Source organism: Daucus carota, chromosome 3 (assembly GCF_001625215.2).
Source record: "Daucus carota subsp. sativus chromosome 3, DH1 v3.0, whole genome shotgun sequence".
Classification (NCBI taxonomy): domain Eukaryota; kingdom Viridiplantae; phylum Streptophyta; class Magnoliopsida; order Apiales; family Apiaceae; genus Daucus; species Daucus carota.
The window spans coordinates 4,383,572-4,401,474 of record NC_030383.2 but is presented as its reverse complement, the minus strand read 5'-3'; the positions used below and the strand labels follow the sequence as shown (position 1 = coordinate 4,401,474).

Here is a 17,903-nt window from a genome sequence, read left to right as displayed (position 1 = left end):
ATTGTCCACGAAAATATTATCTAAGGGAAGATTAAGTTCATAAAAAATATACGTCACTCATTTACAGTTAAGCAGGCAGAAAATTAAAACATGACTACTCTAATACTATTAAAATACGAAAATATGTTCATACATTTATTATTATAATCCCAAAACAGAAGATTAAATTATTAGAATCAAATAGTAGATCATTTATCTTAATACCTTAAATATTTATTAAAAAAATTTAGTTTTATTACAAAATTTTGACCTCAGATGTATATGCTTTTATAATTACGTATAAAATATGATAAGTTACTATTTACAAATACATTTTTTGAAAAGTTCCTTAGAAAATAAGTATATAATCAAATTTCAAAGAAAATACATATAATAAAAAAAAGATTTTATATCAAACCGGTGCTGGTCACTAGAACCAAATATCTCAAATAAACCGCCCAAGAGGTTTCGCTTAAAATATTCAAATTATTAAGCTACACTTTTGGTAGGTTCTTAAAATTGAATTTAAAGAAAATTCACGTAATAAATATTTTTGTAATAACTTTATGTGATATCTTTGTCAGCTTATTTTTTAGGTTCATAGTTTTTTAGTATTAACCAGAATATGGAGCAGAATTAGACCTGCAAAAATTGATAGGAAAACCTGTTTAAAATCTAGGTCACATGTTATATTTTAAGAACGGAACAGACCAATGGCTCCAATATAACCTTTGCACCCCTCTATAAATAGTAGTTCATCCTGTGTACATATGACATAATTCCGAGACACGGAAATGAAATCCATATACATGGCTGGGCATATTATTGTTACTATTATTCTTATTCTGCATGCACAAACAAGCCAAGCTCAAGAACCGGGCAGCTTCTCAGGTATCGAAATAATCCCATCGCTAAAAATGTTGTATCCTGAGCAAATTTCATTTTAATTGTTATAGTCTACTTCAACCATTTGAGCTTAAATGCTGTATGTTAATTTTTATGTCAAAATATTTAGGTAACGGAGACTATAACTACAATGAAAGCAGCGGGAGGGGGCCTAGCCAGTGGGGAAACCTGAATCCAGACTGGATATTATGCAAGACCGGGAAAATGCAATCTCCGGTTGATGTGACGAATGTAAAGGTCGAGACGGTTACAGACTCCGTCGAAGTAGATACGGAGTACAAGGCTTCTTTAACTACTCTGGTAAACAGAGGGCACGACATAGCAGTAAGCATTGAATTTTACTTAAAAAAATTTCAATTGTGTATGACTCGAACACTGATAGAGAGATATCCTGACTTAACTCTGATGACATGTTAAATTAACAAGTTTAATAGAACTTAGCAGCGATAAATATTAATTTTTTGTTGGAAATTTGAAATTGCAGCTTGAATGGACGGGGGATGCAGGATACATTGAGATTAATGGGATATATTATCAACTCCAACAAGTTCATTGGCATGTACCTTCTGAGCACACCGTAAACGGCAAGAGGTACCTAAATATTTTTCTTCTACGAGTCACTAACAATCACTTTATTCGAATAATAATTTTTTGAATTTATTTTATTTTAGATTTGAGTTGGAACGACATGCAGTCCATGTAAATGCGAAAACCGGCAATATAGCTGTACTTGCTGTACTGTACAAAATAGGCGGAAAAGACCCTTTTTTAAAACAGGTATCCTTTTATGATTTCGGACACAATCTGTACTATAATTTTTCCTGCCCCAATTTTCATGAGCATTGTTTTGGGCTTCAGTTGAAGAAATACTTGAAGACGATGGTGAAATCAAACATCACAGAAACTTACCCTGGAATGATTGATCCCGATGATATAACAGAAGATGATGAGAGTTTTTATAGATATTCGGGTTCTCTTACGACTCCCCCTTGTACTGAAGGCGTCATTTGGACTGTCCAGAAGAAGGTTAGTACTAATTAGTAGCATGCACAAAATGTAATATCAAGAACAGTACTGGTTTACTTCATTTTCGTCTTTTTTTTTTATCGTCGAATTGATGATTAACCTTGAATTAAATGATTTAGATAATGACTGTTTCGAAAAGCCAAGTAGACCTGCTGCTTAATGCTGTTCACGGTGTAAGATAATTACCTATATGTATAAGTATTGGTTTTACGAAGTACCAGGCTTATTCTTAATTACCTTACCTATGTAATTGTAATATTATGCAGAACGAAAATGCAAGGCCATTGCAGGCAATAAATAAGCGGAAGATCTCCCTCTACGTTCCTTGCGACGACACAGACTCGGCTCGTATTTTCTTGCCAAAAAAGATGGACTGGAGTGTCATTGTGTATCCTCTGGAGTATTTGCAGCGCAAGCTATTCTATTCATCCACTTAACAAGATTTCATCACATTGTATTTGTGGCCATATCCTGAATATGTCTGTACTTTGGGTAAAATTAGTCAAAATAATGCACCATGTCCAGAGAATTATGAATCCTTAACGTGGTGCCTCAATTGATGCAAGGTGTTCGTTCGTAAAAGTAATGCAATGAGAATCATCTTGTTTCTAAGAACCACCGCGATGAGAATGAGAAGAATATATAAAATAATTTTTTCATATAATATGAGTACAGTCGAAGCTCGATTAAGAAATAATCGATAAAATAATATCCTCGTTAAAATAATAATTTTTTACCAGCAGATATTGTATTTTTACACTTGATAAAGTAATGTACTTACCGATAAAAAAAAATATCATTGGTCCTAATTCTTAACATTATTACTTTAATGAGATTTACATGTAGTTAACTCTCATTCTAATGCAAATGATCACTTAGTTCTTCGTTAAGCTATGGGCCTATGGCTACTGCTTTTGCTTATACCTTTCCGTGTTTGAGTCATGGTCCTTTATCATTTTCTTTTTACTAATTATGTTCCTTTATCATTTTAATTAAGGGTATCATAATCAATGTGAGCTTAATTTGTGCATCTCACTTGTTATAACTTATAAGTAAACCAAGTCATTTAGGAACAATATCCCCAACTAGTTCGGTCCTTCTCGGCCCCGGTCCTGTCAATTACTGGGGTTGTCATTTGTCATTTGGAAGGCCTGATCTTCAACTGTCTGCTTCTTTTGGTACTGATGACAATTTTTAACTCTTCTTGTTTTTAGCTACTCGATTTGCTGGCGTTTCAAAGTTTAGTTTTCCTGAAATGTCTTCACTGACCATTTTTGTAAGAAACCCATTTAGTTGTACCTCTTTCAGATTTTGTTTCCTTACTGGCTGGCTGGCAGTTGTTTGCCGCCTTTACTCCCCAAATTAAAGCTTATGAAGCGCTCAAGTAGAGGTTTTGGAACGCACTTGGGGGCCGCCGTTTGGTTCGACCTACGGAAATGGAATGGAATTTAGAATGAGGAACGAAGAGAAAAAAAAGAATGACCTTCTTTTGGTTTTGGTCGAAAAACAGAATGAAAAATTATATGATTATCCCTGTATTTGATTTTTAAGTATTAAATAATTTCTCAAGAGTCAAATATATTTATGTTTATAATTTGATATATTTTATTATTTAAAAATTATATTCTTTTTATAAATATCTTGACTTATAAATTATATTAAAATTATTTTTAATATGAATAAACTAAATTAAATTTTATTTTTGATGTTCAAAAATATTTTACACATTATATTTTAATGTTAATGATTTATGAAATAAATTATAAATTAAAATAAAAAAAGAATCAGGAAAGGAAAAAGAAATACCTAGTAGGGGTGGCGGAATGGATTATAAGATATTTGTGATAAATCTAAAACTAAAAGAAAGGAAAGGGAATGACAGATTTCATGAAACAAACAACAACAAGAAAATGTTTTAAATTTTCACTTCTTTGATCATTTCATACCAAATTATTTGAACTAGAAAACTGTATTTTGGAAAGAATGATCATTTCACTTGTTTATCATGATTCCCTACTTATATTTAATTACTATCATCTTATAATTTCTGAATCTCTATAAAATTTTTTTATAATTTTTGATTCTCTTCTTCCTTTATTTTATTTTATTTCATTCAAATAAACACAGCATGATCTCTGGACAAGGTCACGCCTAAGATGCTTAATTTGTTGGAAATTTTATACTCTTGAACTCACACACAAAATATATTTGTAACAGGTTTTCTAAATCTGAGGTATTTTTCACTTGAACAAAAGTTGTAGTAGCTGTTACAAGGAGGCTTCAGCCTATTTCTTTTTCAGCATGTGTATGACGAGAATCTTTCATATAAAATATTATTTTCTGGTTGTTGATTTTGCTGACCTGGATGATGAAAATCTTTATTTCTTTGTTCGACAATATTTATAACTAGATTATCGAAATGAGTATTTTATTGGTCGAGGGAAAAATATTAACATTTTTTAAAAAAATTATAGTTCTGGTCATAAAGTATTAATTCGAACAACCACGTCCCCCCAGTAGGGGTGAACAAAACCAACCCAAACCGCAAAACCCGACCCAAACCAACCCTTTTTTCACCCGATTAAACCGAACCGTTCGAAACCGATTATTAAATGGGTTGATTTTCAAAAAACCCGAATAAATTGGGTTGGGTCAGGGTTTAACACATTTTAACCCTTAACCAACCCAACCCAACCCGTTTATATAAAAACAATTAAATAAACATATTATTCACAGGTCCAATATTTCCAAGTGCTTAATTAATCTATGTTGGATAATAATGCTTGTTGTTATTCCATTTAAGTGTGTATAATAGATCATAATGACCTGACAAATATGCTAGTAGTTCCTTACATTAAGCTTTGAATATGGAATAGAATGTGGAATAGATTCTGTCATAGCATAGGTTCTGCTCAGCTTCATTTGATTAGATAGAAGTTGAGTCTGTATATGAATAACTAGATGTCCTGCATATTTTCTTACCGCATAGTTTTCTGTTTTTTTTAAATACTCACTCAACAGACTGTTGAATGACTGATCAACTTGTAAATTAATTTACAATTCACCAGATGCTAAAACTAAAACTGCCCTTATATAACTTTTAAGCAGACATTATATTTAGTTTGTTTTTTTTTCTTGTGAAACCCGACCCAAACCGAACCAACCCAACCCAGATTTTAATTAGCAAGGTTGGGTTATGTATATTTTTTTTTGATGAATGGGTTGATTTTTTATAAACCGAACTAATTGGGTTGGGTCATTTTATTGTCCCTAACCCGACCGACCCAACCCGTGTTCACCCCTACCCCCAGTATGCAGGACCCTTTCTTTTAATCCTCACCTCAACTATGAGATGGAGCTCCCTTTCTAAAGGAGCTTGAACTTTCTCTGTATCTTGATCTCGATCACTTGTGTGTGATACTTAATACTAGTATGTTTGCCCGCGTTGCGGGTGGATCAATTAAATTCTGTTCCCAACAGAACAATAGATTTTTATTTTTATAAAATAAAGTTTTTTTTCTCTGTTAATGAATTATATTGAATTAATTAATTAATTGATAAGTAATTTTTATGTTAATAAACCCTTTTTTTTTGCTAAGATTTTTTATCTTGTCTTTTTTTTTTCTTTGTATTTGTGTAGATAAATATTTGTTTGCGAATAGTTTTTTTGTGTTTTGGTGTTGAAATGTAAATAATTTAATAATTATATTTTTTAACAATAAAAATGAAAATATAATTTTTTACACAATTAGACATCTATTTTTTAGTACTTTCATTATATATCAGAACTCTTTTTTTTTAAAAAGCCATTTTTAAAAGAAATCATCGACTTGTGACAAATGAGAGTATAAGTGAATTTTAAACTAACTGTAAAAACAATTTCAAAATCCAAATTAATAAAATATTTTATTTAAGAGACATAAGTCCTGGGATACGTTTGTATTTGTCTCCCACTAAAGATTACTCTAGTGAGTACATCATTTATTTTCTGTCAAAATAGACAATAAAATATTTCATTCAAGAGACATAAGTTCAGGATACGTTTGTATTTATTTTCTGTCAAAACAATAAATGAAGGTTAATCTCAAAGGTGGTTTAATCTCCATTCATAAATGTAGAATGACTGATAAGTAGCAGCACATTTGATCGGAACAGGAGATTCTACAAAGAGTTCAACATAAACGACACAAAAACTTGGTAAACAACTTTGCCAGGATGAGTAAGATAAATAAAAATAAATTCTAGTCTTAATCTTAATTTTAACTCCGCTTCTGATGCATTATAAAAACATATATTTTTCATTTTAAAAGCCAATAATGAATTAGAATCCAGGAATAAAATCCCTACGAAGATGCTCATACATTTTTTAACAAATATTTTTCTTCTAAAACATTTAATAGTAATATTTCTATTTAAAATTTTATTTTTATTTAATATATATGTCATCTTACAATATCATATGTCATTTTTTTATATAAAAAGACTATAGATGAAAATTTATAACAATATAATTTAGTTAAAGAAAAGATAAACTGATCATTAAATAATTGAAATATTATTATCACGGTCGTTGATATTTATGATAATATAAAACTATATGGGGGAGACTTCCTCTAATCCTATCCCCCATTACATGATGGATGCCCTTTAACGCCCCTGACATTTTCTTAGACGAAATTAATATTATCACTAAATTATGGATATATATTTGAAAAAATTTGGGTATAATTAAATCGGGGTGTTGATATTAAAGATTTAAATTTATATTCATTTGAAATTGCGACGGGTATTATTCATATAACAATAAGCAGAGACCCGCTAAGTAGGGTATAATAATATGTTTAATTTGGTTATATTAGTGAAATAATTAATTTTTTTAATAATTGTAATAAAATTTATTATTTATTAATATTCGGATATTTGATTAGTTATTTAAGTTTTTAACCCAAAATGATTACAAATATATTTCACTATATTGAAATTTATATATTTAAAATGTTATTTTATCGTTTGCATCAATTTAAATTGGAGGAAAGAAAAGAAAACTTAGGAAAAGGAAGCTAAGAGAAAGTATCACAGTTTAAAAATACACTGGCATCCATGATAGAAGAAAAAAGTATCCCCGCAGTCCCGCACAAAAGTACATCTTTCAAATCCTACTAATGCAAAAATGCTTTACATCAAAATGTTAAATTTTTGATTGAAAGCCTACCAATTGTTAATGATGTTTGCAAAAATGATAACCCATAGGTGGGCATTTTAGATAATAAAAGCCCTAGAGGAGGTAGGCTGCTCTTGTCAAGAGGAGAATCACATTTCCCAGCTTGGATCAATCGTAGTTCTGATACGGTAATAGGATTGCTTTCTTCTAGATCATTTCACACAAAAGGGCCAGATAGTTGACCATAGCAATCCTAGAGAAGAGCATGAAAGGGCTAGACAATCCTACAGTTGACATTGCTAGTTTAGCAGTAAGCCCATGACATTTGCAAGATGAAAACCACCCATGGATAATATACAACAGCAGTTGCTCTTTCATGACTGGGAAACCACCTAAACTATAAAAGACTCGTTAGTATGTCTTTGCTTAACATGTTACGTTATGAGATTGAAACTGAATATTTATAATATGCATCAGATAAATTTCTTCATCAGTTTGAATGAAAATTTATAAAATAACAAAACCATGCATTACTTTGATAACAGGGTGTTCATTGATGGTAAAGCAACTCCTTCAGCCAATCCGAAGAATGCCCGAACAACTAAGAGACTGGTTGTTGAGTGATTTGCAGCCCATGGCGTAAGTAGAGTTGCCAAAGACCACAATGCCACCCCCCAAGAAATCACTTTCTTGCCTCCATATTTGTCTATCAAGGCTCCTCCAATCACTGACTAAAAGATGCATCCCCAAAGAAATGATGACTATTGATAAGGTAGAAAGCAAAAACATATCATCATACCTTTCGATGACCAAATATGTAAGTGAAGGTTTCTAAACTCTCCCAGATCACACTGATTATACTCATTCTAATTAGAAGTTTTAAATCATTGCAACATTGTAATAAAATTTATTCTTCCCCGTTGTGATGAATTTATGGGCTATGACTACTTAATTACTGATTAATCAAGCCAAGCACCTCAAGTTTCATCAAGTTTCTGATATGTATCTAGCACAACCTGTCACTTTACTTCCAAATCCATTGTCACATTACGCAATGCATGATTAGGAAATGTATCTCCGCCAGCTATTAACAAATAATAATGCACATTTTTTATACAATCAGGAAATACCAAAGCTTGATTCAAATCAATAGTCTAGGATGTATCATCAGCATCATTTGTGTTCTTTGTGCCTATAGCAACTGTTGCCTTAACATTCATCCCTCTGACGTTATTCCTGTTAACAATCACTTGATCAATGTCATTAGAATTAAACACCAATAAACACCAATAAATTATGTTAATATGCAACATTATGAAGATACCTTTGTGAGATATTCAAAGCTTAAATCTAGCTCAGTGCTTTCAAATTCATTAAAATTCTAATCAGCTCAGCTATGCAGAGGCACAAAAAACGCAAGTCCCTTGGAAGAATCAACATATCATAGTTGGATGTTGATATGTGGTCAAGTGTTGATCGAGTCCAGTCAGTTTGTCCAAGGTCTCCTGTATTCAAATTTAGTCGCAACTTTTGCCCCCAGCTTAAACTCCTTCGAATAGTCCACATGGAAATTCAAATCTAGATACTTGTAACAATGTGTCACAAAAACTGGGAGATCATGCAAAACATTTGTACAGATCATGGAAACAATTATCTAATTAAAACAAATGCTAACAATGATGCTCCATTAATTACAATGAAAGATTTGGGGAATAGTAGGAAAAGCTGGAGAATAAAGATTAAATTTATAAGAATTTAATGAAGGGGTGACAAAAGATTATATTACTTACCCACAAAATAGAACACTTTTATTTTATTGGCACCAAAGTCCATTCCTTCCGCTCAGACAAAGGATTGAATTTTGAAATTACCATTCCAGCAATCAGAGACCACCTATCACCAAATCACACAAAAATTCATCATTCCTCAAAATCCAAATCAAATATGAAAAGGACTAATTTCACAAAACAACATACAGCTTAATAATTACATCCTCCTCATCAGAAGAAAATTGTCTCTCTTCACATCCGGCCTCAAATAGTTGATCCATCTTAGCCTACAGGCTACAACTCTTTCCGGAGTCCTACAACAGTCCATTAACACGATAACATAAACATACATTGCAAATATAAATCTATCAACAAAAACAAACAACTATGATCATTCAGAATTCTTGATCAACTCTGCAGATAACATACCTTGCTCTTGTCAGGGCAATATTAATTCGTTGAGGAGAGGACTGAAGGCAAACCCAAGTGATCCATCTTCTCTGAAATTGTGTTCTGCCTTTGTAGCTTTCTGCTGCTATATAGCTTGAGGCTTCTCAATAGCTGAAAGAAACATCATGGTTAGTCCAACTAAAAGCAAGACAATTGCTACTGAAATAATAGAAGAACACCAACCTCCACCAAATGCTATATATTGAACTATTTTCACTTGCACAGATCCACTTTACATGAATTATTTGAACCTTAAAATACAAAGTGCACGAACTTGCCAATGCAGTGAGCAGCATGTAATGTGCATAGTATTGCAGCAAGGCCAAGATCACTTCTTTTTTTTTTTTTGACAGAAGGCCAGGATCACTTGAATTCTCCTTGAGTACCATTTACAAAAATATTGTCACACTTGAGATCCCTATGTATAATTCGAGGATTATGCTATAGAGGTAAAGAAGGCCTTCCAAAATATGCCTGCAATGTTTTACTTCTCTGATGCTCACTTTCTTATGTTTTTGCATATATCTATCAATACAATAGCATAGAATATATAGTCATTAAAAGCCGGAAAATAAAGTTTCATGAACAAAAGTCCAAATAAATAAATGCTTACAAAATAATAGAGACCGTGAACAACTTGGCACGTATCTTAAAACGTGAGATCTATTAATATTTATCTATAACATGGCATAAATAAAACAATATAATTTATCTATAACATGATTCCATTTTCCATCTTTTCCCAAGATTTTATATTAGCTCCGTAAGGATCATTTCTTCCTTTCATAAGAACTACAAAACCTATTAGGCTATTACACATCATAAGTTAAGAACCTGATGAAGCATACCGCCTTCTCATTAGAAGTAGTGCAAACAGCAACTTTTACTCCTTTTGCAAATGTCTGATCAATTAATCTGCACAATTTGCATAACGGCAATATAAACCTCATAATCACGCCAGTGTTTTTTTTTAGTATAAAAAACTGAGTATTAAATGTTATTAGATGCATCCATTATTATGTTCAATTGCATCTAATTTAACATTCAGATATTAGATAATCCAGTAGCTTACTTTGCAACACCAGGCCGTAGAGGAAACAACTTCTTCTCAATGAGGACCATAAATAGCTTTGTCTTTCGCTTGTGAACTGAAGCAATAAAATCCTTCCGTTCTTCTTCACTCTTTGGAGCTTTTTCTGGCCACTTTGTCTTGATAAAATAAGCGGTCATCCTAAATTGTCAAACAATCACCAAAATACCTAATTCAAAAATCGCTCAGTAAACTAAAGATCTAATATAACATAAATTTGTTATATATCTATGGACCAAAGCTCCAATTTGTCTGAAGAACTTAACAACATCAAACAAATCACGAAATCAAGTAAATGATAATGAAAACAAACTGCGTACCTTTCTTCACCACCGACAACTTTGAGCAACTCTCCATACAATCAACATCTCATGTAACACTCAATTCCTTCTGCACAATCAAATTAAATCAAAATCTGCCATTAGCCCTCCTCAAGTACTTATCTACTTCAATTTTCAAAATCTAACAGCCACAAACATCAAACACAACATTCTAAGTAAATAACAAAACACAGCCATAAGCATAACAAATCAATGTCAAAACTCCACAAAACATTTTAATCATAAAAAAAACCTTAACCAACAAAATAACAGAAATAATAAGACCACACCAGACCCATCCACTTGAGTTACAAAGATTAGTGTACTGATTACAATCAACATGACGAAATTCAAACTAATCTTGACCTAATAACAAATATAGGCAAACCACAGTAATTACAGGAGCAAACAACAGATACATAACAAATCTATACAAAATCATAAAAGGAAGAGATGGGTCACAAAAAACTACCCGACTCCGATGCCGGCGACTTGAGAGGGGCTTTTTCTAAAAAATCCATCATTACAACTGAAAAACTATATACCACAATCGAGCTCCTAAACAACCGACTTCAAATTAGTCCTTTCCATGGAATCCATCAATCACAACTCAAACAATCACAGCTGAGAAGCCGAACAAATTAAAATTGATGAAATTAATCAGTACATATGCAAACTCGAAAATAAATTGAAAGCGGGATGTCGCAAGAAGGGGGTAGAAACTTTACCTGAAAAGTGAAAACATAACAACTGATTTTGAATGTAGATTTTGAATGTACATACGTGCTTTTGTCTGATACAACAACGGAGATACCGATGGGCAACACGTGGGAGTTTGGTGAGGGAATGAGAGGCTGAGATGCTTTGAACGTATGCCAAGGCGTATGGTTCATGGCAGAAGTGAAAATACGGGAGATACATTTGGGTGAAATGGTCATTTCAAAGGTATTTTGGCAACAGGCTTTATAATATAGATAGATATCAACCTACAGTACTATTTATAGCTTGAAATACAAAGGTTAAAATCATATCTTACATCATCAAATTTTATTTTCTTGTTTCGAGGCCTCCTCTCACATTCGTCGTGAGACCTTATGAGAGTCATGGACAGAGTCCTTGATTCAAATTTTTTTATATAAAATTTTAAGTTCAAAATATTTACTTAGTGAGTAGTATTTGGTTTTTAACTTATCAAACATCTTTTTTTTTTGGACGAACTTATCAAACATCAAATTATTCGAAATTTAGTTTATTAAGAGTTTGAGCCGCTCGAGAATAAATCGAGTTTTAGTAACTTGCGAAAATATAGATTTATTTAATTTCGACCTCATTAAAAAGTTATACATTCAATCGAAATATCAAATTACACAATTATGATAAAACAAATTACATGCTGAACTGTTTCTCATATTTAAAATCGGATTCTTATAATAAAATGCAAAACACCTCGAATATTTATTTTATTTACTAATGACTCTATCCGGCCAGTTACAGATATAATGCATAATTAAACTATTATTATCGTGTACAAAAACTATTCACCAACTTACACTACATGAATACTATGAAACAAAATCTTACAATATTTACCAATTTACCAACATGAATTATTGTTAATCTTTTGAGACCAAAACTTTAACATACTTCAAACTTATCTGTTTCTTTATATACTACATTTTCTCTTTTCTTACGATTCCGTGCTTTGCCTTGTTCTTTTTCTTTTGCTTTGTTCTTTTATCCGTAAAATATACCAATAGTTATGCAATAAGCAAAGAATATACCGTTTGTGTAAAAAGTTAAGAAGCACTTAAAAGAAGTTAGAATTGTTAGCTTTTGTTTTAGGACTTGTGCTTATTTCCCAAACAGTTTAATCACTTATAAGTCTTAACTTGCTTCTGACTTCTACTTCACTTATTTATTTTAAGCAAAAAACACTTATTTTAAACTCAGTCAAACGAACCCATAATACACTAATGGAATATGTAATATTCTTTCCAACATTATCATTCTCTTCTTTTATAAATTTCAAACTTCTTTGTTGACTTGTTATGCTGTCATCTTTATTATCTATTTTGTATCGTACGTAAGAATATGAAGTGGTAGAAAGATTGGTTTGTAAAGTTCTTATTGGAAAACTAAAATAAATAAGTATTTTAGTTCTTCGATCTTATAATTTATTGATAAATAATTATGTTAACTTAGAGATCTTATTTCATGTCAGACAGTAGGTTGTTCACGGGTAATACCGGATTCATAAGTAGGTTGAATGTATGGATTGCGATTTTATTGATATTGTTTGTTTGTTGATGAAATATATATTTAATTTTAAAATAAATTGAAACTACTCGATATTAACTAACTTAAAACATTGCTTTGAGTTTATACTTATTTTACATTCTCCGATGTCACTTAATAATCTCCTTTACACTTTGGATCATTGTCCAACATGTTTGGCTGAGTTATAAATAATTAATTTTTTATAAAATAAAAAATATAGATTAGTGATAATTAATTAATTTATGAATAAATGTAGAATGTAAAATAAGATTGTTATTTGAATTATCACTAATCTATATTATTCATTTTACAAAAATTTAATTATTTATAATAGGGAAATTATGAATGGTTTCACTGTGTAATTGGCTTCTCTAAATGGTACCATTTCGTGTTTTTGACTTACAGGTGGTACCACTCAGTTTATGATCCGTTAACGATAATACCATTTCATCCATCAAAACGTTAAAAATGTTAGTTTACTGTATTTATTTCGTATTTTCTTTTAAAAAACACATAAAATACAACTGATATCCGTATTTTTTCTTTGTGTTACTTGAGCTCTTGAAGATTAAATAACTTTTTGATCATGTTACCAGTGTCCGTTTTAAAAGTATGAGTAATCAAAACGAAACTTGAGACGAGCTCTATCTATTTTAATCATCAATTTCAGTCCGGCACCCCAGCCGTCCCCATCACCATCATCACCCTCACCAACATTAATCTGCGATTCATCAATCAAATTCGGATCCTCAAACTTCCTTTCCTCGCTTTTCCCGTCCAAAACCCTATCTCTCCACTTTCAAGATCCAACTTCGATTCATCCAACTGAATCCAACTTCGATTCATCCAACTGAACCCTATCTCAAACTTCGATTCATCCAACTGAATCCGGGTCGGATCTGAACTTTCAAGATCCAATCTTCTCGAGCTCGGAGCTTCGACGACGATCTCTTTACGATCGTTATGATGGCGAAGCTGTTCTGGATCGGAAGAGACGATGAATTGGCGAACAGCGTGAGAACATCGGTGTACAAATCGCCGAACTCGTCGTCGTCTTCTATGGCTTGATAAATTAGGGTCCTTGAGGTGTAAAATACGCTGTATTTTATGTGTTTTTTTAAAGGAAAAACGAAATAAATACGGTAAACTAACGTTTCCAACGTTTTGATGGACGGAATGGTAGTATCGCTAACGGATCATAAACTGAGTGATACCACCTGTAAGTCAAAAACACGAAATGGTATTATTTAGAGAAGTCAATTACACAATGATATCATTCATAATTTTTCTTTATAATATATATAAAAAATTATCACTAGAACATTGTTACCTAGTTATTGATACTCGTCCTATATTCCAAAAATTTATGTGTTCACACATTCATTCTTTTCTTTAACAAAATCGCCATCGTTAGGACCCGTATATATCTTCTCATTTAAAGTTACAGCTACACGTTTTCGAGAAGTCGCTCTCATTCTGCAAAAAAGATGGGACAAAATAGGAAACTGCACTGCTAGGGATCGTCCACTTCATCGAGTTGAACAACGTCCCCTGCATATCCCAATACATTTCTTTTTCTTTTCTTTTCTGACAAAATCCCAATACATTTCTTCTTCTTATTTTCTTTTGTGTCAATCCCAATACATTTCTATTTGTGTTTTGTAAAGAATATGAAAATTATGTAGCGAAAAGAAAGTCATTAATATTGTTAACCCTACCTTTCCAAGATTTTAGATTGTTGGAGGGGATTTTTGCATAAATATTTATTCAATATTTTATTCCAATAGTTTCTGTGTTATATTAATCATAGGAAACTTTTTTTTTTTTTATGTGTTAATCTAATAATAAAAAGCCATACGGCATCCACACCAATGATCGAGTCGAACAAATAGTAAATTGCAATCACCTGTTCTCATAAAGACACAGTTAAACGATATTTTGAAAAAAAATGTATATACAAATACAAGTACCCGCTTCATGCATCCTCATTGATTTATTGGTACCCTCTTCATCATGCCTCGAGCTATCGTTTGAGCTATCGACCAAAACGGTGTATCCATACAAACTTTCATCATCAAATCAAGACCCGCTTACAATTAAGAAGCGAAAAACAAAACTCTCACCGGGAGAGAAAACAGCCTTAGATCTGAAGTAGAACCACAGAAACAAGAGAAATCGGACGAAAATCCACCCGCTTGAAACAAAAAAGAAAGACAACGAAATCTCTGATGGTTTTAGATCTAAGAATTCTCCCGAGAATAGATCCGGAGCAGAACCACAAAAATAAGAGAAATCGGACTGAAACTCACCCGCTTGAAAAAGAGACAGCGAGATCTCCGATGATTTTAGATCTAAGTTTCCCGAGAAGATGTATTATTCAAAAACTAACAAGAAAAACAAAACAATTAGGAGATTCGGGGCTTTCCACCGGTGAAAACCGATGGAAGCCCCCAGCAGCTACTAAAAAAGAAGGTTAGAGACCAGAGAGAATTAGGATCAGAGGCATCAAATTTTAGGCGTTTTTAATCATAGGATAGGATACCTAATAGCTAATATTCATTTGACGCGGGCGTATTTCATGAAAAACAAATATTTGAGACATGTTACTTTAAAAGGAGGGTTGTAAGTATATGAAAAGCCCAATCTAATATATGTAGATCTTAAATTTAAATATATTTGATTTTGATTTTTACTCACTTCGATCTTTCGGGGATATCTCAAAAAAAAATATCATTTTCTACAAATAATTTGAGTTGTAAAAAATATATATATATATAGGGTAGCACTCCATAGCATACCCTCTTATATGGAGTTACGTAGCACATCATTATAAATATATACATAATATATATTCTATTATATTTTTTATGAAATATAATTGCAAATTTTGATTATTAAACCGAAAATGAAGTTATACAATTTTTTTTATTCCAAAGATCATCTAAAATTATGCAATATCTTAACATGATTCTATAACAGAAAAATAATCATCCAGAATTATTCTGTTGTAGAATCAGTTTCGAAAATATACTTTTTTAATCAAATTTTAAGTGTTAAATTGCTTAAAATAAATTTATTTTATAGTACTCTATATTAGAATCACGTTTTATATGTATTCTATAACAGAATTTATAATAAAATTGATGATTTATAGGATTCTATAACAGAAAAATAATCATCCAGAATTATTCTGTTGTAGAATCAGTTTCGAAAATATACTTTTTTAATCAAATTTTAAGTGTTAAATTACTTAAAATAGATTTATTTTATAGTATTCTATATTAGAATCACGTTTTATATGTATTCTATAACAGAATTTATAATAAAATTGATGATTTATAGTAGCGCACTATGTAACTCCACATAAGGATTCTCTCTCTGGAATGTTGGCCTATATATATATATATATATTTTTAGCTTTTTACTGAATAAAAATCTAAATATCAAAATGTTATTTATCAAAAATATTTAAAAATGATACGTATTAATGAGCACGGTTGGATAGCCTAGTGGTTAAGGGCTTATCCTCTGTCGTCCCAGGTCTTGGGTTCGACCCTGGCTCATCTCGAGAATATCTTAGAACAGATACTAATTTGTAAGGCTATAAGCCATATTTGTCAAAAAAAAAAATGATACGTATTAAAATATGTCTTTTATATTTCAAATTACGTTAAAAAATAAAAACATATATTATTTTGACACCAAACCGGTGAATATAATTGTCTGAGTGTGATTACATTTCAATCACTTTAACACAAAACAAGCACCTCTAAATTTGCAGGGACGATTGCAAATGAACTGAAATACATTTGTTGATTAATGTAAGTTGGTCTTGATGAGCTGAATTTGAACATTATTTTATGATTTATTGCTACGCGCAATAATATAATAATTTGTAATAATTTAATTAAAATTTTAAATATATCTCTATATCAATAAAAAGTCTTTTGTACACGCTTACAAATTTCAAATTAAAAATGAATATATTATTAAACACGTGAGTAGTGTTTTTTTTTTTTTTTTTACAAATGCAAGAAGATTTTATTAACTCGAATATAATACAGTCGGGACAAACCCCCAACTGTCAATACAACCAGGTGGTAAAACAAATAGCATGCTAAAAACAATTAGATGATTTGTTTCCTGATCGTTTAACAGATAGAATTCAATAATTCTTGAAGCTAAGAACGAAATCAAAAACATCCCAAGCGATCCAAATTGCACCAAAATCTCTGGAAACAGTAACATCGCAATTGACCATATCACATAAAAACTATTGATAGCCCAATGTTCAGAAACACCAACCGCATAAATCGAGATTGGAGAAGTGGCACCACAGCTATCTACATGCCGGATACCAGCTATAGACTTGTCGAAGGCACCCCAGCTATCTACATGCCAGATACCAGCTATAGACATGTCGAAAGTATAAACCCGTAAATGATGAATAATCTTTGATTGTGAAAGGTGAGCTCTTGCAATAATCACCACCGTCTCAGATTCGATACAGTTTTTATAGATCACCAAAAATATCAATAAACTCGTTTTCAACTGATCCAACACGAAATCAACCCAATCATGACTAAACAAAAACATAACAAACACTCCAAAAGGAGAGACACAACCACACACTCCAAGAGGAGAGACACAAACACCCAAAAGATTGAGTTTTATTGAAAATAAATTAACGAGAGTAAAAATAGATAATAAAAGGGTTGGGGCTTTCCACCGGAGAAAACCAGTGGAAGCCCTTCGATTTACTTGAAAAAAGACAAACCCTAGTAGAAGAGGAAGAGAGGAGAGGCAGCTGGGGAGAGAACGATATGTCACAAATTATTGTTAACACGTGAGTAGTGTTAGTTGGCACAGATTTGTGAACAATTTCGTGGTACACGTTCATATATAAGAATAAGAACAACATTTTT

General features: G+C 31.7%; 2 protein-coding genes across 12 annotated transcripts; one reads left to right on the top strand and one right to left on the bottom strand.

Moving 5' to 3' along the window:
- The first annotated feature begins 713 nt into the window (after positions 1-713).
- On the top strand, positions 714-2,526 carry LOC108211968 (alpha carbonic anhydrase 7). Its single transcript, XM_017383702.2, has 7 exons — positions 714-870; positions 995-1,209; positions 1,370-1,476; positions 1,557-1,662; positions 1,744-1,911; positions 2,031-2,084; positions 2,178-2,526. Exons 1-7 carry the CDS (start codon positions 774-776, stop codon positions 2,346-2,348), a joined length of 918 nt encoding a protein of 305 aa, XP_017239191.1. The 5' UTR covers positions 714-773; the 3' UTR covers positions 2,349-2,526.
- A 4,442-nt stretch (positions 2,527-6,968) lies between these two features.
- On the bottom strand, positions 6,969-11,562 carry LOC108213523 (CBBY-like protein). 11 transcript variants are annotated; one of them, XR_010289500.1, is made up of 10 exons: positions 11,430-11,561; positions 11,174-11,325; positions 10,702-10,771; positions 10,364-10,522; positions 9,271-10,206; positions 9,049-9,155; positions 8,863-8,965; positions 8,397-8,680; positions 7,607-8,308; positions 6,969-7,464 (listed from the first exon to the last, which is right to left on the bottom strand). XR_010289500.1 is itself a non-coding variant. In XM_064088539.1 (10 exons), exons 4-6 carry the CDS (start codon positions 10,519-10,521, stop codon positions 9,396-9,398), a joined length of 246 nt encoding a protein of 81 aa, XP_063944609.1. In that variant the 5' UTR covers position 10,522; positions 10,702-10,771; positions 11,174-11,325; positions 11,430-11,562; the 3' UTR covers positions 6,969-7,464; positions 7,607-8,308; positions 8,397-8,965; positions 9,049-9,155; positions 9,271-9,395. The 11 variants fall into 11 exon arrangements, 3 of the variants coding, with proteins under 3 accessions (XP_063944609.1, XP_017240812.1, XP_063944608.1); XR_010289502.1 differs by having other exon boundaries at positions 8,397-8,650; XR_010289498.1 differs by having other exon boundaries at positions 8,397-8,965; positions 9,271-9,402; positions 9,475-10,206.
- Between the last annotated feature and the right edge of the window lie 6,341 nt (positions 11,563-17,903).

Bases quoted from the DNA above. Each gene is read 5' to 3' on its own strand.
- LOC108211968 (XM_017383702.2), top strand. From the start codon at position 774: ATGAAATCCATATACATGGCTGGGCATATTATTGTTACTATTATTCTT. The intron at 1,912-2,030 runs GTTAGTACTAAT...TAAATGATTTAG, and splicing joins TTTGGACTGTCCAGAAGAAG to ATAATGACTGTTTCGAAAAG. The intron at 2,085-2,177 runs GTAAGATAATTA...AATATTATGCAG, and splicing joins TGCTTAATGCTGTTCACGGT to AACGAAAATGCAAGGCCATT.
- LOC108213523 (XM_064088538.1), bottom strand. From the start codon at position 10,521: ATGACCGCTTATTTTATCAAGACAAAGTGGCCAGAAAAAGCTCCAAAG. The intron at 10,207-10,363 runs GTAAGCTACTGG...CAAATTGTGCAG, and splicing joins CTACGGCCTGGTGTTGCAAA to ATTAATTGATCAGACATTTG. The intron at 9,403-10,139 runs GTATGCTTCATC...TGTTTCTTTCAG, and splicing joins CTACTTCTAATGAGAAGGCG to CTATTGAGAAGCCTCAAGCT.